General features: G+C 39.9%; 4 protein-coding genes across 4 annotated transcripts; 1 reads left to right on the plus strand and 3 right to left on the minus strand.

The window, feature by feature from the left end:
• The first annotated feature begins 45 nt into the window (after window positions 1-45).
• On the plus strand, window positions 46-6,404 carry LOC135502145 (peroxisomal biogenesis factor 19-like). Its single transcript, XM_064794763.1, has 5 exons — window positions 46-187; window positions 528-913; window positions 1,125-1,307; window positions 1,519-1,695; window positions 1,907-6,404. Exons 1-5 carry the CDS (start codon window positions 52-54, stop codon window positions 2,024-2,026), a joined length of 1,002 nt encoding a protein of 333 aa, XP_064650833.1. The 5' UTR covers window positions 46-51; the 3' UTR covers window positions 2,027-6,404.
• A 507-nt stretch (window positions 6,405-6,911) lies between these two features.
• On the minus strand, window positions 6,912-10,948 carry LOC135502163 (uncharacterized). The gene is made up of 5 exons (XM_064794790.1): window positions 10,795-10,948; window positions 10,165-10,270; window positions 9,936-10,021; window positions 9,353-9,538; window positions 6,912-9,008 (listed from the first exon to the last, which is right to left on the minus strand). Exons 1-5 carry the CDS (start codon window positions 10,867-10,869, stop codon window positions 8,766-8,768), a joined length of 696 nt encoding a protein of 231 aa, XP_064650860.1. The 5' UTR covers window positions 10,870-10,948; the 3' UTR covers window positions 6,912-8,765.
• Window positions 10,949-11,367: 419 nt separating this feature from the next.
• LOC135502177 (uncharacterized) lies at window positions 11,368-13,981 on the minus strand. The gene is made up of 3 exons (XM_064794804.1): window positions 13,894-13,981; window positions 12,100-12,290; window positions 11,368-11,927 (listed from the first exon to the last, which is right to left on the minus strand). Exons 1-3 carry the CDS (start codon window positions 13,903-13,905, stop codon window positions 11,708-11,710), a joined length of 423 nt encoding a protein of 140 aa, XP_064650874.1. The 5' UTR covers window positions 13,906-13,981; the 3' UTR covers window positions 11,368-11,707.
• Window positions 13,982-16,003: 2,022 nt separating this feature from the next.
• LOC135502170 (protein BTG3-like) lies at window positions 16,004-22,276 on the minus strand. Its single transcript, XM_064794796.1, has 4 exons — window positions 22,193-22,276; window positions 21,425-21,569; window positions 20,920-21,175; window positions 16,004-20,138 (listed from the first exon to the last, which is right to left on the minus strand). Exons 2-4 carry the CDS (start codon window positions 21,477-21,479, stop codon window positions 19,802-19,804), a joined length of 648 nt encoding a protein of 215 aa, XP_064650866.1. The 5' UTR covers window positions 21,480-21,569; window positions 22,193-22,276; the 3' UTR covers window positions 16,004-19,801.
• Window positions 22,277-22,340: the final 64 nt, after the last annotated feature.

Here is a 22,340-nt window from a genome sequence, read left to right on the forward strand (position 1 = left end):
TTAGTTGCGCAGGCCTGAAAAGAATGAGCCTCGTTTTCGCGTTATTTCAACATGGAGGACAGCGAGATAAATTCTGAAAAAATTGATCAAAATCTTGATCAAAATCATGGTTCAGGTTGTGCAAAAACCTCCAATCACTCGGACGTTGCTGAACAAATTGAACCTGAGCTAGATGACCTTTTGGATGGTGAGTAATCAACTGCTTGCATGCATTATTTTGTCATGAAAGGTTCATGTGATCTCATCCCTGCAAAAATGTATTGATTTTTACAGTGCATTTTTCATATGTATTTTCATATGCATTTCAGATTTTGTACACTTAATAAAAAGTGTTTGATTATTGTCATCCCTTTGCCACCTCCGACTGGTGTGACGTGAATGATGTCATTGTTGACTAAAGTAGGCCGGGCAGTTGGTCCTGTTGCTGTACACTTGTCACAACTTGTCACTTCTTTCGTCAATGATGACCTTTTATAGGCAGGGCCGTGATTGGAGATTGTACCGTAAACGTTCCCTTTTTCTTCCAGATGCTCTGAGAGACTTTGACAAGCCGCCTGTAGTGGCCACAAGTAATGATTCAGCCAACCATGGTGAAGCAGCCGCGGCTTCGAGTGGCAAAGAATCGCTGGGGTTACCAGGAGCCAGTGCCGCGCTCCCTCCAGACCAAGAGGCTATGTTTAATGATATCTTCCGTTCATCCGAGCTTGGCGATGAAACGTCAAAATCCTTCGAGGAGGCAATGAAAGCACTGATGACAGAAGATCCCAATATGTACGAACAACTAAGTAAATTGTCGCAGGCCGCCAACAGTGTCAGCGATACTAATGATGGCAATGACGACTCTCAAAAAGAATTCTTTGGAACTTTGCAAGAAACGTTGGGAAGTTTAGCTATGAATGCTCAAGATTTGCAGGCAAGTATTAAGCAGTAAAGACCAAGTGTTTAGCATATCCAAAATTGTCTAAAATCTACATTTTTTCAGCAGAATTGAATATTGAGGTTTTTTAATTAGATATGCTTACCCTTCACATTCTCACAACTTGTCAATGAATCTACCCCCATGGAGCAACCAGGTTTTGGTCAACAGACTCTAATGCTCAAGGTTTTGTCTCCTTTCTCTCCAGGGTGAATTGTCAGAAGATGACTTAGCTAAGGCAATGTCGAGTCTTGGGATCGACTTTGGGGCGGATGGTCCAGGCCAGGGCCAAGGCCAAGATGGTGATTTCCTCCCCATGATGCAAACAATGATGAAGAGCTTATTGTCCAAAGATATTCTGTACCCGTCACTGAAAGAAATTTCTCAGAAGGTGTGTAACAATTACATTATTATAGCCATGTTAAGAACAGTGTCATTGTTGTAAGACTAAATTCAAAGAGACACCATTTCTACTTGGCAAGTGTTGCATAAACAATTGCGGTGCCGTGAGCCTTACACACTTGACTTATATTGTTTTGAGGCAGAAAATTGCTTTATTCTTCCATTCAGTTGCAGTTCATGGTTGTTTCTCCTCATTTCAGTATCCGGCATGGCTTGATGAGAATAAGGAGACAGTGGAGAGAGAACAGTACAAGAAGTATATGGAACAGTACAGACTCATGAAGGACATCTGTGCTCAACTTGAGCAGGAGACGGAGGACGACGATGATGATGTGAAGAAACAACGATTTGAGAAAGTACTAGGACTTATGCAACAGGTTTGGAATCTTGTTTTAGTTGTCATTCTAGTTTGACACTGCGCTTTAGGCTTAGCATCCTTGATAAAAATGTCATGGTATGTCCCCAATTGCCCGACACAGGTATTGCCCACAACCTAGAATTGTCCACTTCAAAATGACCATTCCTTGAAAAGCTATCGATCATATTCATAATCAAAATCAACATCTTGCAATCGCTTTATCTTTCCAGATGCAAGAGTGCGGCCAACCACCCCCAGACATTGTTGGCGAGATGGCCCCCGGTTTAGAATTTGATGAGAATGGTATACCCAAGCTGCCCGGTGCTTCAGAACAGTGTTGTGTCATGTAACCCTGCCATACTATACTTAGTGAAGATGCATTAGGTTTGGTTCAGATGTACACTTATATTGGAATGTACCTAGTTTAGTGGTTGCACCGGGTCTACAAATTGCCAAATAAGTGTACATCTGTGACGAGCCTAACAGATCAAGTGTTTACTTCTCTACCGTATCCACCTCTACTTTACACCCCATTACACTGGTGCAGGCCTCTCAATTACATGATTCCTACACCGTATAACGGTGTAGGCCGTACAGGATGTCCCCGAATTAGGCGTTTTTTGACCCCTAACATAATCAAATCTCATCCAAATGGCCTAATTTTATAGTTTTACCCTAATAATTATGATTTTTCAGGTGTATGTGGTGACATCAGTCACTGACTTTGATTTATGACCTCGCTGTTCAGGCAAATTTGCACGATGAAATGTCCCCAAATTAAGCTAAAAAGCAAAAAAACATGTCCCCAAAATAGGCTAAAAAAATACAGGGTGTAGAGGCCTCCACGTAATTGAAAGGCCTGTGGTGCCCAAAATTATTGCAAAAACACCAATATTTGTGATCTCACTCCCCTTTTCTTCTGCTTTTTAATGAGCAAATGGTCACTTTATAATGGTTTGACTCTGCTTGATTAGTTTATATTCACGATTTCTCACCATGTTATTTATGCAGGTTCAAACTGGCCAGATATAACGGGTTGTATTTTACAGGGAAAATGAGTTGATACCAGCCATCTGGCATCACCCAGTGCGGCATTATGACTGGTGTCTGCAGATTTTGATTAGGTCATTGTACTTTTAGGCTACCCAAATTTTTTTTGGTTACTTGTCCCACCCAATATGATATTCGTGCATCAATTGGGATGAAGAACTGGTTCATTTTTTGGCCTTCATTTTAAAATCGATAATTCATTGTGCGATTAGGTGTCCAATGCTTCCAACACTAAGTATTTATAAATCAAATCATCATGTTCACTGCCATAAGCTTTCGGTATCATCACATCTTTCAATTCCACTTTCGGCTGTGATAGGCAGACTGTAGTCCAGGGTTGCCATACTCTGTAGCGATGCAGTTTAATCTTGATGCGGGTTGAATAAGTGCCCAGTAGTGCCACTTACTTTCTGGACACTTCTATCTACAGTAGAACCTCTCTATTAAGGACACCCTTGGGACAGACAAGTGCTGTCCTTAATAGAGAGGTGTCCTGATTAGAGTGGTCGAATTTAATGGAAACAACCAATTTGGGACTAAAACTAGTGTCCTTAATAGAGAGGTTGTCCTCAATTGAGAGGTGTCCGCTAAGAGAGGTTCTACTGTACTTACATAGCTGAATCTTGCAGCTATGGGTTCTCAGCAGTGTTATGGGTTTCAGTTTCACGGTGGCCAATTATTTGTTTGAAGATTTATCCCTACACGATGCCTGGTATTTAAGTTTTATGTACCGCACCAAACAATCAAACAACTTCATGAAACAAGCAGACTTTCAATAAAGAAGACCGTAATGTATCCAAGAGCCAAGTTCATATCATTTTCAAGTTGTCCTTTCGTTTGTCCAAACCACATCAAATCATGTGATGAGAGTTTCTTCATCTCATATTGTAGAGGTCAGGCCTGAAGTTTATAGCTTTTGAGGGCAAGGCAAATTCTACCTTTAAAGGGGTACATGCCCTGGGCCATGACCTTTTGAAGTGCTGTAATAAACTTGGCACCAAGGCACCAATGCTCTCAGTTAGTTGAGGGCAATGAGTCCTGTAAGGCATCCTGAGGAAATTAGGGGTTAAAGTCTGCTTGTGTGCAGGGCCAGAGAAGCGAACATTGACCCCTCATTCCTCAGGATGCCTGTAAGGTGAATTTCAATGATTTTCCCAGCCAAGCAGCCCCTGCACCTTCTGGATTTGTCTGTCAAGAATTGTAATAGCGTGTCTGTAGTTCGTGTTATCTATTCTTTGCGCAAACAGAGAACTAACAGATTAAAAACTTTCATTTCATGTTTTGATTGAACTGCATTTTGATGACAGACGAGGCGGCAGATATTGTGTTATTTAGTCATTCCAGTTGTTTTCGTGATGCCCCGACAGGCTTTTATGCAATGCATAGTGTGATCAAATGAATTATGCTGTAACTGGTAGTAGTTTGGTGTGAAATACTTCAAAGCAATACTGCTAGAGTTAACTGGTGAAGCTTTTGATGTGTGCTGATATCTATGCGCAATACCAAGTTTATGAAGTATAAATGGTATATGACAAATTGGAGAAAACGTGTTTTATTGTTTATGAAATTTGGGTAATTTGCATGACGTTGCATGCTTGCATGACTGTTGTTTGTCAATGGCTTTGAAAACTAACATGTCAATATGAGATGTTTTTCCCTTTTTGTTAGTGTTAGCTGTCCAACCTTTGCCTGCTGAAAGTTAGATTCCAAGGAACACTGTGTAATGATTGTATGGTTTATTTAGAATGCTCGAATTCCTATTTCATGCATAACAATCAACAGGGTATCGTGGTTATTCGACCTGTCTGCACTTTCTGACTTATGTTGTAAGAGACAGAATTTTGCTTCAGAAACTTGCCGGCTCAAACTGCTACTGTGCTAAGCAAACATTTGTTTACCTTTTTTTGCTACCTGAAATGATGAAGTTATACAGGTCAAGTTATGAAGTTTGCGGTGTGAAAGTTGATTGCAAAATGTTATTGAATTTGATTAATATTTTTCCTTGTTCAATTGTGGCAGTTTGAAGCAAAAAACACTCATGTAATACAAGTAATCATTTTTTAAAATCTTCGTTCAAATTGCTGAAAATGCTTCTTAATCTTATCATGTGAGGATATAGCAGCTGGTTGCTTTTTGGCTACTTAGCAACCCATTGCTATGTTGTGATTGTTACTTAGCAACAAGTTGCTATGAGGTTACCTTGCAACCCACTGCTATATTGTGATTGTTACTTAGCAACAACATGCTATGTTGTGACAGTTTCTTAGCAACCATAGTGTCATCATGGCTGACTAGTAGTCATAGAAACGAACACATTTAGAATGTAGGTGGTAGCATTTTCTAACTGTTTTATATTAATGTTACAGGCTTTTTACCAAGATTGGTGTTTTTAGAAAAAAATGAAATAAACAAAAGGACACTGACAATTTTGATCTCAACCTATTTTAACCATTTCTCAACATAGGGCCGTGTTTGTAGACCAGTATGATGCATGGTTCAGGTTCCTACGACCAGATGATGTGACGTCATGTTTTGCGTGGTTTACTGCATCATACATTGTATTATGTAATCAGCGGCCAACGTGGCCTGTCGTCAAATCGTCTCTGAAGGATGTTTGATTTACCTCACAATAATTTCAGATATGATTGGAATGATTCTTGTAACAGGTTTAACTCGGTATTGAAGTGAACTAATTATTACTTCAGTGTAATTTTTCTCCCTGATTTTGTTCCAATTTGGACTTGGTATGAAGAGTAGCTGTAAACGACCCTATTGCCTAGGTTGTTTGGGTCACGTAATGGCATGCACTTTCCAGGGTTGGAGCCTTGGCCCGGTGACCAGTTTTATTGTTTGCACACAAGCAAGATGCTCTATCCCCACAATGAGTTTGAGATGAAAATTGTCGTTTGGGAAGACATTTCTGGCTGTGATAGTCGCATTTGTAGAGGTCACTCTTCTAGTCAATGAACTGTTGGGGATTAGTGTTGTGGCATTTACAAAAGAGTGCGCTACTGTTTAAGTGTAGGTCTGCTCAATTAAATATTGTGTGCTTCTCAGAGTGGCGATCAGTCATATAGTTTTTTCAGAAAATTGCGGGATGCTTTGAAATGAAATAACCTATGAGTTTTTATTGATAACAGCAAGTATCCATACTTGATAAAAGATAGGTTCACTTCATTGAGCGTGATTTAACACCCAAAGGAATGGTCTGCTGAATGAACTATTTCTCTATTACTGCGATTCAAGTCCGCTTCAGTAGACTGTACAAGAAGATTACGGAAAGTAAGGGAGGTCAGTTCAAACTGTGTTACAGAACTGTTGTAAAGTGCCACCTTCCTACTGGATACCTCTCTATTGAGGACACCCTCTCTATTAAGAACACTAGTTGTGGTCCCAAAGTGGTTGTTTGCATTCAATTTGACCTCTCTAATCAGGACACATCTCTATTCAAAGAAGGATAGCACTTGTCAGTCCTGAGAGTGTACTTAATAGAGAGGTTCTACTATGATGATTGTAGGCTATGAGGCAGAGATCTGACTGTGTTTGAGTTGAATTGAATGCTGTGGGGCTTGAGGAATATTCTTGGACAGTCTACCATATCGGGGCTGGTAAGGGAAAACTGATCGCTGTAGTTGATGTGTACATAATGTAAGTGCTTTTGTATTGATGGTGCATAGAGGGATAAATTCAATAAATATTTATTGTTAATAGTAGACTTGTCTCATCTTGTTTTGTTGAAACTGTTATCTTGCGATCGGAAAGGTAGCCGACATTGCCCCTCTTGGCTCCCAAGGTTACGAAGTCAAGACGATTACCCACAGTGCCGAATTTGACAGTTAGTCCAGTCTTGGCCCGATAGTTCAAAGCAAGTTTTGTCACCAACCCCAGCGTTAATGATGAACTGGTTTTGAACTACCAGGCTATAAAGTCACCTGTTGTTGAGAGTTCCCTCTTCTCCCAGCAGACATGCCAGAGTTGCCTTTCAAGTCCAAGTCGTCTGGCAAGACCAGGTTCCCCTGGGCAGCATAGAGGTGGCAGTCCTGAAGAATATGAAGCAGAGTCTGTGCCTGGTATCCACAGGGGAAATCTGTCATATGTGTCATCCATCCCGATGCTATGGAGGTTTCTGCATTGGAGACACTCCTATATTTACAAACTATTAAGGACAGGAACACGAGATTTCATTTTGCTGCACATTGAATTTATTTGGCAAGACTTAGATTACAAAGTAAAGTGATAAAGCTGCACCATGTAAACACACCTCAACATCTGAACGCAGTTGAACCCACAGTGTTAACACTTCTAGTGACCTCTTTCCAAAACCCCTGGTGGTGGGGCTCTGTTCTGGGGAATCACAACAACCGACTTGTGGGGTCAGCCTTTAACGTTTATGACATCGTGTCAGTCATGATGTCGTAATCAACACAGACTGACCCTAAAGTTGGCAAATTTCGGCCACTCCACGTTCAACTGTATTCACATAAACATCAGATTATATTCCAAGCATAACATGTAGAAAGATAGAAATACGTTTTAAAATGCTGCATACAATGAGATCACATGTACATGTACTTCCATTGGTTGCCCATAAAAATAGACAGAAATTTATTCTGAGATGGAATGAGAAAAAGTCATAGTTTTATCGGATCTGAAGTGGAATGCAACGAATTCTAGACAAAGCCACCTGTCCAAAATGCCTTATAAGCTTTAAACTATGATAGGCCTACATATCATCTTTCCCTTAGAATAAGTGCACAGTATTAAAAAATATTTGCATATGCATTAAAACTAGTAATATACAACCAGATATCATCCATTATAAAAAATATGGCAGTCAAATGCTCCGTACAAATTCATCCTCTGACATCGATATTGCTTCATGTAAAATGGACTTTCCATAAATACTACGGAATCCTAACTACAATCTCAACTATTTTAAAGATGCCACTCGCCAGTTGCCAAAAAAAGGTGACTGAACACAGACCCCTTATCTATTCCCTTCTTGAGCACCACAGGTAAAGGTTCTCATAGTGCATCAGTAAATGCATGATGGTATCATTCACTGGGCTAACAGGATGAGTCGTAGCACTCCCACTAAGCAGTGACTCCCTGCCACAGGAAAACACCCTGTCAATTCAAACTCCCTCCTCCAATCCCAGCTCAATGATCACACACCAAAATAAGTTCAATCGGAACATAGCACCTTCGCTCCTTCACTATCCTTAGGAGTATTATATTGGAGCCTTGTTGTCAGTTCATTATCGTCTGTTAACTTTTAAGGCAGATATGTTCAGACAGATATGTTAAGAGAGATATGCTTAAAGGTTCACGTCATAGAAATCTCATGAGTGTAAAATGGAATGGAAGCCTAGTCTAACACTAACATGTAAAAATACGATGTTTACCAAAAGTGCAAGATCCTACTTCACAAAAATAACAATCATAATTCTATTCTAATTCCAAAACACTTTGGTTACAATGACTGACTTGTGGGGTCACCTTTGATTTTCCTGACATCACGTCAGCCATCAACAATGCCTCACCTCATAAGTCAGCAAAGTTCCATCATTCCACCACAGAGGCACCCATGTTGATAGAGGCAAATTACCACTAAGGGCAATAATCTACTGGTATCATAATCAATCTACGACTATGACAAATCACTTTTGATCAAACAAATGTCCCACTTAGGATAACAATTACTCGTACAATTAACTGTACAAGTAGAGAAACAAACACAACAATATATGGTTACTTAGATAAAGGATGGAACAATTCAAGTATACCTAGGAAGATATTTGTAAACATCAACAACTCAGAGGGGAGAAGTCACAAAACTACAATAATAGAACAACCATGGTGCAGTGTACATTTCTGCCACCTGGCTGTCGCACCTTTTAAAATCTCATTTCCTACAGATCTTATTACCTTTTCACCCCCTGCTGTGTAGACTCTGCCACATACTGTTAAAGTATCAGGAGAGTCCAATCAGGAAAAAAGGGGATAAAGGTAAGTCAAAAAAAATCACGATCTTTTGATTCAGACGCCGGATTCATAATCCAATTCCCTTGATTCTCCTTTCTTGAGATACCTCCTGGGTTTTTTCGGTTTTTCAGCTTCCGATTGACTTTTCGTCGGTGGTTTTGATGACGCTATAACCCTTGCTTGCACTATTTTCTCCACGCCACCTTGTAAAGGTTTAGCAGCAGAGTCCTTAGCCGCTCGCTGAAAGTCTAGTATCAGCTCTTCACAGTAGGAGACCACCCCCAAAATGCTCAAAATCTGGAATGAATTTGAAAGGACTCAAAAACAAAATCAATCTCCAAAGATAATGGAAACACCTTCTGCAAAATGCTGTGACTGTCTTAGTAGAAGTGACCAAACTCTGTCTCTGGGTTAAAAACTACCCTCAGTTGACTGTGAAGACCTTTATAAATCTGTATGTAATGTTATTTTATGTAATGTTATGTTACGTTTTGAAGATTCAGTCTTGATACCAATAGTTCTCACTCTTGTCTTCATTAATCGGTGAGTGACACTTGCAATTTTTACGATGTTTCATAAAGTTTTGTTCCCTGATGATAAAAGCCTACCAACCCCACCTATTGACATACACACATACTAACCAAGACAAGAGAAAGAGCAATCCAGAATGCTGCAAAGACGACGATCTCTGGTGCAATAACGACAATGACCCCGAGATCATCTCCTCCGATCCATGCCAGGATATAGATACCAAAGATGAGTTCAATTCCGCGGATGACTGCTAACACAGCACACCAGGCCCTTATAAAGTGAATCATCACATAGCCCTGAATGAAAAGAAATAAGGTTGTCAGTATTAATCATCATTACATTAATCATCATTACCGGCGTCGTAACCCTATTGGATTTTTGCCGGAGGTATGGAGTCCACTATAGGCTACTGTCCACCTATGATGGATCTTTTACTTGCCCTGGCATAGACACTCAGGTACAAGGGACCACGGCTTTTAGTCTCATCCGACAGACCCTCGACTTTTTTTATACGTTAATGTACGTGTTTTGAAGAGCCAGGAATTTTAGTTCCTTGAAAGCTTAGCTTTATGATTTACTGTAATTTTGGAATAACAAGATGTGTCAGTGGAGTCTAAAACTGAAGGATCAAGATGCTGCTAGTGCTATACAAGAACACTATGAACAAAAATGCAATTCTTACTTTTAGCTTACCTTACTGACCCATGATGTGAACAGGCCTGATATAATGATGCCTATCAGTGTCAGGGAAAGCTTGATATAAGCCAGGGGTAAGAGTCCTGAAAAAAAGGTTATAATCACATCAAACATATTTCCATTTCTGATAAAAAACTCGACATAACTTTTTGGACTGCTCTAACACTAACAGCTATTCGAAGTCAATTGAAATTCCGGCACTGCTGTCAAGTCAATTTCAACTTACCGGGTGGGAAAAAAGTCATCTGCGCGTTGGCTGGAAATGTGACCTTGAGGCTGTGAAGCCGAACAATAGAGTAGATTGAGAAAACCAACTCAACCATCAGGGAAACCTGAAGTGAAGGGACAGGGAAAGGGTATTAAGAAATGAAACGGCCAGGGTCATTGTGCTCACCTTTACCTGGTGGCCACATTTAAAATCAGATCGGGATCAAAGTGGGCCGTAAAGGATGGGATGCATGTGGCTTCCTTCACACCACATATGATCAACATCAGAGCTCTAGTTTTGACAAAAATAGACTTAGGTGATTTTAAAAAACTTGCCCCCTAGTGACCACATTTGTAAGTTAGTCAAATCTGGGACAAACACTTCACATAAGTCTGTTATTGGTACTATTGAGTCATCATTATCCTGCTACTATTGTGCGAGACTAGAGCATTTTTCAAATCAGGCCTGGGTCAGACGGCGAGCAATGCGAGGAACTACTTTATATAGGCATTTTTTCTGTGATACACCCTGTAGCCTAGTATTAGTGTATATAGGCCTAGGCCTAGACCTGCTACAGAGTCAACTCAAATGTCAAAACGAAACAAGGCAAAACATGTCATTTTCTTCAGTGAAGCATGAAATATTTACCAGTATTACGACCCCGGATATCTTGCTTCCTGTTTTCAAACTCTTGCCACCAATCCAATGCGTCATCAGAGGCATTTTGGAGATCAGACATTAGCAAATAAAGCTAAAAACAAGGTTTATGAGGGATTACATTTCATTCGTTTTCGTGGTGACAGTGCAGCCATCTATCAGTGAGAAATAGAACTGCGGTTGTTTCGGTTTCTGATCTTTTCGCCCCCAGTCGTTTCGCTCCAAATCGAAGTCGTTTCGCTCCCGTGGACTTCTTATTCGGGATTGAGAAAGCTCCGAAAATGACTAGTCAAAGTAGATATGCTTTCAAGGCCTAAACAGATCTATATTGTGTTTTAATGTTGGTTATAATGAAGGATAAAGTCGGGTTCACAACTTTAGACTTGTTTATTCAGCCATGATGAAAGTAGTACAAAGAGCTTAGGCCAGGTGTCACCACCTTACAGTGGCATATTGCATGTTGCCTTTTTGTTGGTGGCTCTAAGGGCTTGCCAAGCTCCCTCAATAAACAAAAGATATTAGACCTTAATTCCATAAAAAGTGTATTTATTTAAATCTCTCATATGTCATTCGGTACTATTTACAGTAATTTACAAAATATGTTACATAACATAAACGTATAACCCATCAGTCTTAATTTATAATTAATACATTCAATACTAAAACAAAACTCTACAATATACATGTACAATAGTTTATGTACAAGTACTGGTCTTTGTTAACCCCTGTTCCCAATTGCATAGCTTTACCAATAACGAAATTCATCCAATTGGAAGACAAGCATCACGATGGCACTCATAAAACTAATGTCCCAAATTGACTAACGTATCTGTCCAGAGTCCTTACAATAAGGTTTGAGATCACAATTGCACAGAAGACACTCAGCACATCGTCAGTTATCCGTTCAGATTTCCATCGCATCCATACCCGGCACCGGTAAATCTGTCGACCACGAATTGTCACTATCGTCGTCACTTGAACTCTCCGCCTCAGCGCCATCTACTGGATGAAACCCCCGAAGTTCGTCTCGCAGCTTTAGCATCTCCTCAGCTTTGCGGCAGGCGTACTCGAAATAGACGTTTCGGATTCCCTCAGTTGTTGCGATGCGTAGGCGAATATTATACCTGAAATAATGAAGCGTGCATTTGAAATATTATTCAAATCCTGCCAAGACTTGGTAGTGACCCATGCAACCATTATAACAGTCGAGATGTTCACATGCCTGCTGTTCCGTATCTGACTAAAACCTTTTAACGTCAAAACAATGGCCCAACCGTAACAGCACCTTAGTCATACCTGAAGCATCTCTGATTTCTTTTCACGGCCCGTTCGTAGCGAATCTGTAATTCTTTCAACTTCCTCTCGAGCATCATCACCTGATGGCAACACCGAGAAAGTTTGCGTTCGATGTCTTTGAGTTGTCCCTCAAGGGACACTTTGACCTGGGAGCGTAACGTGGGTGGCATACTAGGGAGTGTGGTCATCATCTGTAATGAGAAAAAAGGAGATAATAAGTAACGATGGCAAAAGTGCAAACCTATTTGCTAAGAAAAATGGCAATATCAGATATGAAGTAGGAGTGAAATTATGGTGAATTTAAATAAAAAGACAAGTTTAAGCTTGATTTAAAAACTTACCTCACTAAAAATGCAAATCAGAAATCAAAGGCAAGGACAGATTCTCACTGACAGGTGAACAGAAATGTCAGATATATTGATTGTCAACTTCAGAACAATAATAGAATGTATTGACTGAAGATGTGTCTTTGCTTGCTGAACTTCAGAACAGATATGATCCTCTCCCCTACCCCACGGGGTTATATACCCCTCTCATCCTACTCCCCCAGAAACTGAGCTCTCATTCACATCACAACAATACCTCATTCTGAGTAAACACTTGCTGAAGACCTGTCAGTGTTGCCTGGGGAGCTTAGGCCTGTAGCTCGGCCCAGCTGATACCCTTGCTGTTCTAGGGATTGAGCCCACTCTCTTGCTGTTCTGTCTGTGTTCACACCCATGCTTATTAAGAATAGGACCCCAAAAACCATTTCTTGAAACATAATTCATAAAATTAGTTGTTGATATTTTGTTACTTTTTCTTGAAGATGTAAACTGCATTTTAAGTATAGTTTCCTTAGGTGTCTATCTTCTCTTCTGCTGAGGATCTATGTGGGACTTTTGCAACAAAATATACCACACTTTCCCTAATGTGATGTTATGGCTAGGCCCAAGGTCAGTATCTGGGCTAATTAGCTCGACATTGTGAAGGCCCAAAGTAGCACTGGGCAGCAACTGCTTGCTCTGGCTGTGGATAAGTATTCATCCATCTTTCCTCCACATGAGGTGAGCACAATGGCCCTGGCCATTTCATTCTTGAAGATGTAAACTGCATTTTAAGTATAGTTTCCTTAGGTGTCTATGTTTTCTTCTGAGGATCTATGTGGGACTTTTGCACCAAAATATACCACACTTTCCCTAAATTTGATGTTATGGCTAGGCCCAAGGTCAGTATGTGGGCTAATTAGCTAATTAAGATGTATATTGTAGGCACAAAGTAGCACTGGGCAGCAACTGCTTGCTCTGGCGGTGGATAAGTATTGGCAGCAGTTTATGACGGTGATACTGCTGTGGCTGTTATTGGCAGTATAATCTTGAAGTCTATTGGTAGATACTAAGGCCATGGAGGTATTATAATACCTCCATGCTAAGGCCTTGTGTTTTAGAGTTCAGATATTTTTGCGATAGCTTTATAAGAAGCAGGAAATGACATATTGCTTACTCTAACGTCTTTGAAAGAGAACCTCTTTATACATGCTTCCCGAAATTGGTGGCTTGCATTGGAACTAACTTTTTCCCCCTTGTCCGTCATCCAAGGCATTCAAGTGTGTTGGTCAACCATGACTATCTCCTTTGTCCCTCGACCATAAGGCCTAGTTTCCCCTTATGACATCACTATTTCGGACACTCAGCGCCCCATTTCTGGAAAGGTGTATAGGCTGTCCTCCATCTGCATGCAGATGCCCCCATTAAATAACAATTCAAAACCCCCACATGCCGACCACCAAATCACATGGTAACAATATAAACCTACCTGAGTTTCCATATTGACCGACTAGACTCGTCAATACCCATTCATCGACAATCAATACACATCCAACACAACCGCTCCTGGAGATAGCCAGACAATTTTATTTTATGTATAAGGCCTAAATTTAGTTCATGTAGCAACTAAGACTTGTCAGGACTTGCAATTTTCAGCAGTTTATCTTGTCAGGTCTTGCACTAACTTGTAAGTGGTGCAAGTTTTGATTGTCTTTTTTCACCTGCCCAAATGCCGGGAATTATCCAATGTAATACACATTTTGTAGTTGAATAGAGATCTTGTTCATTAAACCCCTCAACAAAGGAAGACAATGACATCTTCAGTGTTTTGAGATGTTTGAATGAGATACTACAATCAAGTCTTGGCAGGTTTTTTTTCCATGTCTCATCAAGCTTGTAAAGCTGGTAATTGAAGGATTTGAAAATTGGTATTAACCCCTTCTTATTTTGGCAAGAAGTTTCAACCAAATGTTCTTTCAAAACACACACCTGCCATTCATCTACATAGGCCTGAGAACTCAATTTGTTCGGAAATTTTAAAATTGAACTTGGAAATTAGAAAACTTGCAAATGCGCATTTGATATATTTTGGCTATCAACTTTAAAAAAAAATTTTTCTCGAGGTTCTTCCCTGGAAGCCATTATGGCCTGTTAACAATTCTAAAATCTGACAGGTGTCTCTGGAGTCGTGAAGAAGCCATGTCCCTGAAATCTTATATCTGTCTGAGTTCATCAGCTGGCTTCTTGTTTGCTGAGAATATCTCAAGACTTTGCTTCAAGAGGCCACTGTCGGCTCATTTGGTTATTTGCCAAGAGCGATCTCACCTTTTTTGCTCCAAAGGGTTCATGTTCAGAAAATGATAATGGATAATTTCGAAAGATGTTGAATAAGATAAGAGAAATGGTTTCAATCTTTGTCAGAACACTTACCAATCAAATGTTATCAATGTTTATCCATCGGAAAAATGTCCTGTGAGTTGTAGTATTATGATCTGGTCCGCAACTGAATCCTGTAGAATGTTTCCTTGGTGTGACTCTCTTGCTGTGACCTCTCTCTTGTAAACCCCCACAACTTATTGCAGTATCCACATCTTGTCTCTTGAAATAAGCCCCGCATCCCGATGTCTCTGCCATCCCAGCTTGTAACATCAACGTTGTATAACCCCTGCTGCTGAAAAAGCTATGTTGTTTTCTTTATTATAATTATTATTATGGACATTATTGTTGTGTTTGTGTGTATATGCTGGTCTTTGATCTACATAAGGTTAAGTAGCCACTCCACTCTGATTAGTAATTGATAATTAATGATGCCCTCCTCGAGGTAATTACTTCATTCTTTGCCAATGTGGACCCAAGCGCTGTTCCTAATTATTTCAAGTCATCTCAGTTATATCTTTATGTACTATGTTGGCTTGCATAACTCAGATCGGCATTACTTAGTAAACATGCATGGCTCTCAGCTTGTTAAACTACTCAGCTGTCCCAACAATCGCCTACTACGAACAACATGGTCATGGGTCGTCTCTCTTCACTCTACAAGATCACAACAGTGCACGAGACATGGGCACAATCAGGCCTTGTGGACAATAAGATGAGCAGTTGTCTCACCCAACCACATGAGCCGTCTCCAGCCTGACAGATCATAACACAGGGCCGGAGACATGGACATAATCAGGCCTTGTGGATAATGAGATGAGCAGTTGTCTCACCCAAACACATGAGCCGTCTCCAGCCTGGCAGATCACAACACAGGGCTGGAGACATGGGCACAATCAGGCCTTGTGGATAATGAGATGAGCAGTTGTCTCACCCAACCACATGAGCCGTCTCCACCCTGGCAGATCATAACACAGGGCTGGAGACATGGACACAATCAGGCCTTGTGGATAATGAGATGAGCAGTTGTCTCACCCGACCACATGAGCCGTCTCCACCCTGGCAGATCATAACACAGGGCTGGAGACATGGACACAATCAGGCCTTGTGGATAATGAGATGAGCAGTTGTCTCACCCAACCAGAACTTACCAAATGGCTGGGCCTGCAATTCATCTAATGGTTTCTAGCTCCTCGAAACCCGACAAAATCAAAAGAACCGAGTTTTCATATGCATAATAAAACTGTAGATTTATTATAAGAATAAATAACGCCTAGCAATTACAGGCTAGTGGTACACTGCTCGTCATCTCTGTAGAATCTACTGTACATTAACACAATGAGCTACACCATTGGAGAGTTATGACCATGTTGTAGGAGAGTGAAAAGAGGAAAATTTCATGAGATTTTCATGAGATTGATCAAATTTTACTTACTTCTAGCTTCATGCAGTTCAATAAGCCTTCTACTCAGGAAATTTGGCCTTCGGTGTTACAGTTTTGAATAAGAAGGGACAACATTCAAATACAGCGACATCAATTTTGGATCAGTCTAGAAAAGTTGGTTCCGAGTCATAAATCTAGATTTCAAGACATTTCTTCTCAATGCTGTACTGCTGTAAAGACAGTCAGGAGTTGTTGCGACTTAGCACAACATGTAAGATCAGTGATAAGTACAGACCAATGATTCATGGAGGTGTAACATGCATGTACTCTTTGTAGCTGAAAAGCTCCTGACCATCTCGTCACAAACAGCAAGTTTAAACTGAGCAAAAACATCCAGATTACAATATGACCATAAAACTTACAATATCTGTGACGCTACCAGTCTAGCTACCTACACATTGAGATCAATCATGACTGACCCTGTATTGATAACCTGAGGGCTAACATGGTGAGAAACATTACTTGATATAAAACTACATCGAAAGCTATCATCATGAATTATGGCTAAGCGTGGCTGCAAAGATGCAATGTTTCAAAGTGTCTAGTTATTCAATTTCAGAACGGAGCTGGCTTCTGAGAACCTGAATAGAATAAGAAATGAGAAGATATCGACGAATTCGCCCTCAAAAGAGACTCTGACCAGCAGGCTTTCTCTGATGGAGGACTGACTCGTCCTTAATATCCGTCTGAATTTTACTACCTTGGTTGAAAAACGAATGTATACTTGACTGAGCAAACTGCCATAAATACAGTGCACACAAAATGTAGCACGTAGAAATCTTCCCCTCACATACCGTACATGGAATGGTTGTAAGAAACAAACTCCTTTTGGTTAAGCAGCAGTTTGTTTTCTTATAAACTGGTATTCTAAGTTTTACAATGATATAATTCGACCATAACAAACTGGAATCCTTTACAACATGAAGTAAAACTGATTAGTTAAAAGCACAGTAGAAGAGAGACTTTTTACTGCCATTACACTTACAGTAAATCTATCCGTGGTAGTCACAGTCAGTGGATCTTAGAACAGGATATGGTATGAATCACCTTATAAACAATGAATAATATGCCAGGTAAATACATGACGCATTGTAGATCCAAGGGATAAGGCTGCCAGTAAAACTTGATTAAAATATTCCAGATCTGACCTCGCTAAAACATTTATAAGAAGGCAGAATTTAAAGCGCTGCAAGAAGAAACGGAACACGAGAACTAGGAATGATGAGGGAACTACCAATTGGAATACTAAGAAACGACGTCACAAAATCTTGATTGATGTGACGGCAAAAAGAAGGTGGGTGGCCCAGCTCACTTCAACAGCTACATGTACCACATACAACCATCCATATCACCAGCAGTGTAATACACTGCTGATATCACCCAAACTAATGCGCCATTTCCTGTGTGGTCTTCAGCAAATTGAGCAAGACACTGACTGTATGAAGAACATAAGAAGAACGTGTAGGTGTTGATATTTATGAGCTAGACTGTACACAATCATACCTGTTATGGCAGTAACAAGTACATCCACGAATGGGAAACAGGAGATCATCACATGATTTGGAAAGGCTCTTGACTTGGCTATTCCCAACAGTGACAGCTGAGCCAAAGGTTGGGAAAAGTAAAAATTCTGCTCGGTTTTATCAATGTTTGAAGTCAATTCAGTCAAGATGGCACAAAGCCTGCGAGCCAATACTGCAGAATTTTATAATGCAGTTGTTTAAATTCTTGGAATTTCAATACAGGTGAGGTGGGTGAAAAGAAAAGAGCTGTGTGATTCTCACAACAAGAAACAAGGTGTGATTCTGTTTGCAATATTTTAGGGCCTTTCAAAATGTGCAATGATCTTTTGTTCCCTATTAGATGAAATATTGACAAGCCAATGTGTTGATTTAAAAAGGACACTGTACGATACACAAAAAGCTAAATATTCTATTGCCCTAGTTACCTAAATTATACTCACACAAAAATATATTTGGTAGGGCTGGCAGAGCCTTAAAATCCCGAGCAGTGTAAGAAAATTATAAACAATGGTACCTGGGTGTACTAAAATGACTTTCAATATATCATGAAATAATCAAGGGACAGGTTCGAAAACATTGATGTGTTCGATAGGAACCATTTTATAGAACATGTTGAAACTGTTAACCCAAGCAGTGCCAACCCTACTCAAATAACGTCTAAAAATAGTTACCATGGTAACGTCTAAACAACCTCAACTAATCCGAGCACCATTTGAGAGCACCCAGATTAAAGGCTCTGTAAGATTTCACAACGTAAACTATACTTGACTCAGCTAACAATATCATAATTATCACCTTGTTGCCTTTGAAAATGGCGATACTTGTGAAGCACATTGTTGAGATCAGCATCACTTGGAATGAAGCATAAAATATGCAGAAGTCGCAAAAATTCCATTTTCAAGTTTCCAAAATGGTCAAGGCTGACAACTATGAAAAATAACTGTATCTAACAATTCATTTTGATTCACAAAAACAACTTGATTTGATCACAACTTCTATCAACTCAAGCAATGTTAACATGTTCTGAGACTCTTACAAGTTGGCAACCATGGACTATATACACATTACGATTACATTAGCATACACCATCAAAAGATTCTAGGATTTATATTAAACTAATCAAAACACCAAAATAAACAGAATTCACAAGGAACAGTTCTGTGTAACTTGCTGCATTTTAAGAATCCCCCCCCCCCCCCTTAGGACTCACAAGACTATTGCCTAATTGTTTACAAATTCAAAATTTTCCCACCCATGTCATGACCCAAAGATGGTGTGCTAAGAAATAATGTCATGAACTCACATTGATCTACTAGCAACAAATTACACAGACATGCACCCTGCTGTCATCCAACTCCACGTCCATTCAACGAGCCATTTAAAATGCACTTTTCCTAGCAGCATTAGGTGTACCGGTAAATCGGCCATGTTTCAAGTTTTTTCCTTTTTTCTACAAAATGCTATAACTCGAATAAGAAAAGTCGCGTAAAACACTAGACTAAAAATATCTGTACACCAACAGACATGTACGTAGAAAATGCATGTGTAAAATGCTATAAATCTGGCCAAGGGTTTAAACAAGGGCTGGGAGGGCCTTTCAAAAACAGATTCAGAAAATCGAACTGATGACAATTTATGCAGTTCATTCATTGAGAGAAAAAGTTAATAAATTGATAACTTATACATACATATAAAAACCTTCTTCTTGATTTTGAAGTATTTTCTTTTTTTTCACCAAACTTGCACTCTAAAACATCCATTTGTTTTATGAGGCATCAAAAGACTAGACAGAATATTGCTTCCAAATTTGACAAGCTGATACAAATGAGGAAAACAAGTAACATAATTTTCTGCATTGATTCTAAACAAAAACAAATTTTAAACACGTTAAATGCAGTTATTTTTTATTTTCTCTGAGCTGTTTTCTTAAATTCCTTAAGAAACGAACAGCATCTTTCTTCATTGAAAGAATGATAAATTGTTCACGTACGAATCCTCTCAGCACATGTTGAACTGGCCACCAAAAAACCTGTAAAAACAAACCATGAACTCAATTACGCATGGACTTTCACTGCTGGCGATCCAGAGTCCCGCACCCAGTGAAATCGGTCCTTCGTGTGATGTTTCGACGAACTCTGGCCTTGTTTCTGTTTGTTGTTCGTGTTTTGTTTTTTCTGTCCTGCGTTCTTATTCTTGCTGGCGTTGTTGTTTTGCACATTTTTTTTATGATTGTTCACCAGCGGCCGCTGACTGTTCGAGTTGGTGTTGTCGTTGTGGGTTAACGCCGTGGTTTGTTCGATGAGCTTGGTGATGTCCATGTTATCCTTGTTTTCTTTGTTGTCATCTTTAAAGGTGGCAACCGTACAATAAGAACCTATACTCTCGCCAAACCTGAAATATTCAATGAGAACTTAGATGTTGAAAATGTCACATGGACAACTTTGATATAGTTTGATTGGGCGCTCGCTGACCAGTCATGCGTTTCACCTGCAACAAAGCGTAACAGTGATCTTTACTATGGCATAGTCAGAAATGAATTCCTGGCGTTCTTTTCATCAGATAGTTACCAAAGAATTCACTTGGTGTTACTTTTGTTAACAATAGCCAGTACAGTAGGCCACAATTAACCTAACCAAGGACTTTGAGAGTCATTCTCAACAACAATGTCATGAATTTTAAGACAGGAAACAAATTTCCTGTTCATGTAGAAATACATGGAATGCTGCCAAGGCCGGGCAGATAAAAACATGTTGTATGCAGACCTAGTAAATACTACATGTACAAGTACCAGTAGGCCTAGAAGTATTTACACATGGCACATGGACCCGGAACATTAAATATCCTGATACCATAACAAGCTCATTGTCACCAATCTGTGTGTGAACCCAATTGTGAGTGTGCATGTCAAGGCCATGGTTTTAGTTGGAAAATTATGTAAGATATTTGGATAAGTTCCAAAAACATGAACTAGGGCTGGCCGGATTCATGGAGGGTTTTGTACTCTAGGCCTACTGGCAATTACAAACAAATCTGACCTCACAGGCTGAGAAGTTTATTATGTTTTGTGATCAGGTGATGTGACTCACATGGTTCAAGTTCACATATTGACTATTGTTATTGTTCTCATATCCTTTGATCTTCATGTAGCCCAATTTCACAACGAAGACATTACCTGCAGCAGACTTCTGTTGGGTCAACCCATAGCGTGAACTCAAGGGGTAAACCCAGGTCCCGGTACTGCACCCCTGAATCAATTGCTGCTTGAGCTATCACCGGGTCAATGGGCTCAAACTCGTTGATCCGAATACACCGGTATCCCTGGCCTTTTGTTGGTTCTTCCAGGTACCAATGGTTCTCAAACTTGCTTTGTAAAATTGATATCAACTTTGATTTGAACTCTTCCAGGTGGTCATTCGTCATAGTGTCAGCTGAAGAAAGATTTTATATTTGCAATGATTCATGAACATATGTAATCTTTGGACACCCGACTGTTTCAAGCTAGGTGACTACAAATTTTCATAGTCCGAGGGCAATTTAAAAACAAATACAAAAGCTTTTAAGGCCGTCCAGTATCTTAGTTCAGTAAGACTGGCCGACAATATTTTGGTATGGGTACACCAATTCTGACTTTCAAGTTTAACTAACGACAAGAGATTCTAGAATGAAATAAAGATTACCTTTTCGCATTAACCGAGTGAGAAATAGCACCGCTGCAGTAATTTCGTCCTTCATGCCGATGGTGTTTGTGTCTCATAAGAATGTAGATCAAATTCTGTTGGTGACTGTTCTTTTACCAAATGATGTTGATAACAAAGGCAGAATCTGCAATGCAAGAGAATGAACCGAGTGTCGTAGAAAGCCAAGACAAACTTTTTTCGTAAAGGCCCTCACATCATGCGGAGGAAGCCACTGCAGCCCACAACAAACAAAACACCGCATGACCTTTTGTCTGGTGTGCTTAAATTATTTACCGGTAGGTTTGTTTGGGCCCGCAATGACTTCCTCCTGGTGTAGGCCTATGGGTGGTGGTTTAAAAGGGTCTAGGCCTATACTCTTTACTGTTCACTGTCACTTTAACCGATACTACCATTCATAGAGTGACTGAAACGGGTAAAAGTAGGGTAGGAAGCACTTATGATACAACGGGGCAAAAATAGACCAACAGAAAAGGAAACGACAATGACTCATTTTGGGTGGGCATGATCATTGAATGATTGATGATGACGAAATAATGATGATATCCTGGACTGTACGAAATCTTAGTGCATGATCATGCTGTACTGTGTTTACATGCATTGCTCTTGTACATTTACACACACCACAAGACAAACCTCCCAAAAAACTATCTTAAAATGGCTATATCTGGAATAAATTTATCAAATAAACACAATATACTAAACAAGTAACTTCTCTTTTATAAGATATTGGAATTTCAGGTCACTCACCAAAGTTTTAACGCCGAAATTTTGATTCGTTTTAGAGTTATTTTGCGATCTCCACGTTCCGACTTTCTCTATTTACAGGTTTTTATGACGTCAGAATAACCTGCCCAATCACGCTCGAAGATCTGGGCCACTGCCCAATAACAAGCTA

Source organism: Lineus longissimus, chromosome 18 (genome assembly GCF_910592395.1).
Source record: "Lineus longissimus chromosome 18, tnLinLong1.2, whole genome shotgun sequence".
Taxonomy (NCBI): Eukaryota; Metazoa; Nemertea; class Pilidiophora; order Heteronemertea; family Lineidae; genus Lineus; species Lineus longissimus.

Coding starts and splice junctions, on each gene's coding strand:
- LOC135502145 (XM_064794763.1), top strand. CDS start 52: ATGGAGGACAGCGAGATAAATTCTGAAAAAATTGATCAAAATCTTGAT. Junction 914..1,124: donor TGAATGCTCAAGATTTGCAG/GCAAGTATTAAG, acceptor CTTTCTCTCCAG/GGTGAATTGTCAGAAGATGA. Junction 1,308..1,518: donor TGAAAGAAATTTCTCAGAAG/GTGTGTAACAAT, acceptor TCCTCATTTCAG/TATCCGGCATGGCTTGATGA.
- LOC135502163 (XM_064794790.1), bottom strand. CDS start 10,869: ATGCCTCTGATGACGCATTGGATTGGTGGCAAGAGTTTGAAAACAGGA. Junction 10,271..10,794: donor TATCCGGGGTCGTAATACTG/GTAAATATTTCA, acceptor CCTTCACTTCAG/GTTTCCCTGATGGTTGAGTT. Junction 9,539..9,935: donor TCACATCATGGGTCAGTAAG/GTAAGCTAAAAG, acceptor CTTTTCATTCAG/GGCTATGTGATGATTCACTT.
- LOC135502177 (XM_064794804.1), bottom strand. Junction 11,928..12,099: donor AGAAATCAGAGATGCTTCAG/GTATGACTAAGG, acceptor TCATTATTTCAG/GTATAATATTCGCCTACGCA.
- LOC135502170 (XM_064794796.1), bottom strand. CDS start 21,479: ATGAAGGACGAAATTACTGCAGCGGTGCTATTTCTCACTCGGTTAATG. Junction 21,176..21,424: donor CACTCGGTTAATGCGAAAAG/GTAATCTTTATT, acceptor ATCTTTCTTCAG/CTGACACTATGACGAATGAC. Junction 20,139..20,919: donor CCAACAGAAGTCTGCTGCAG/GTAATGTCTTCG, acceptor TGAATATTTCAG/GTTTGGCGAGAGTATAGGTT.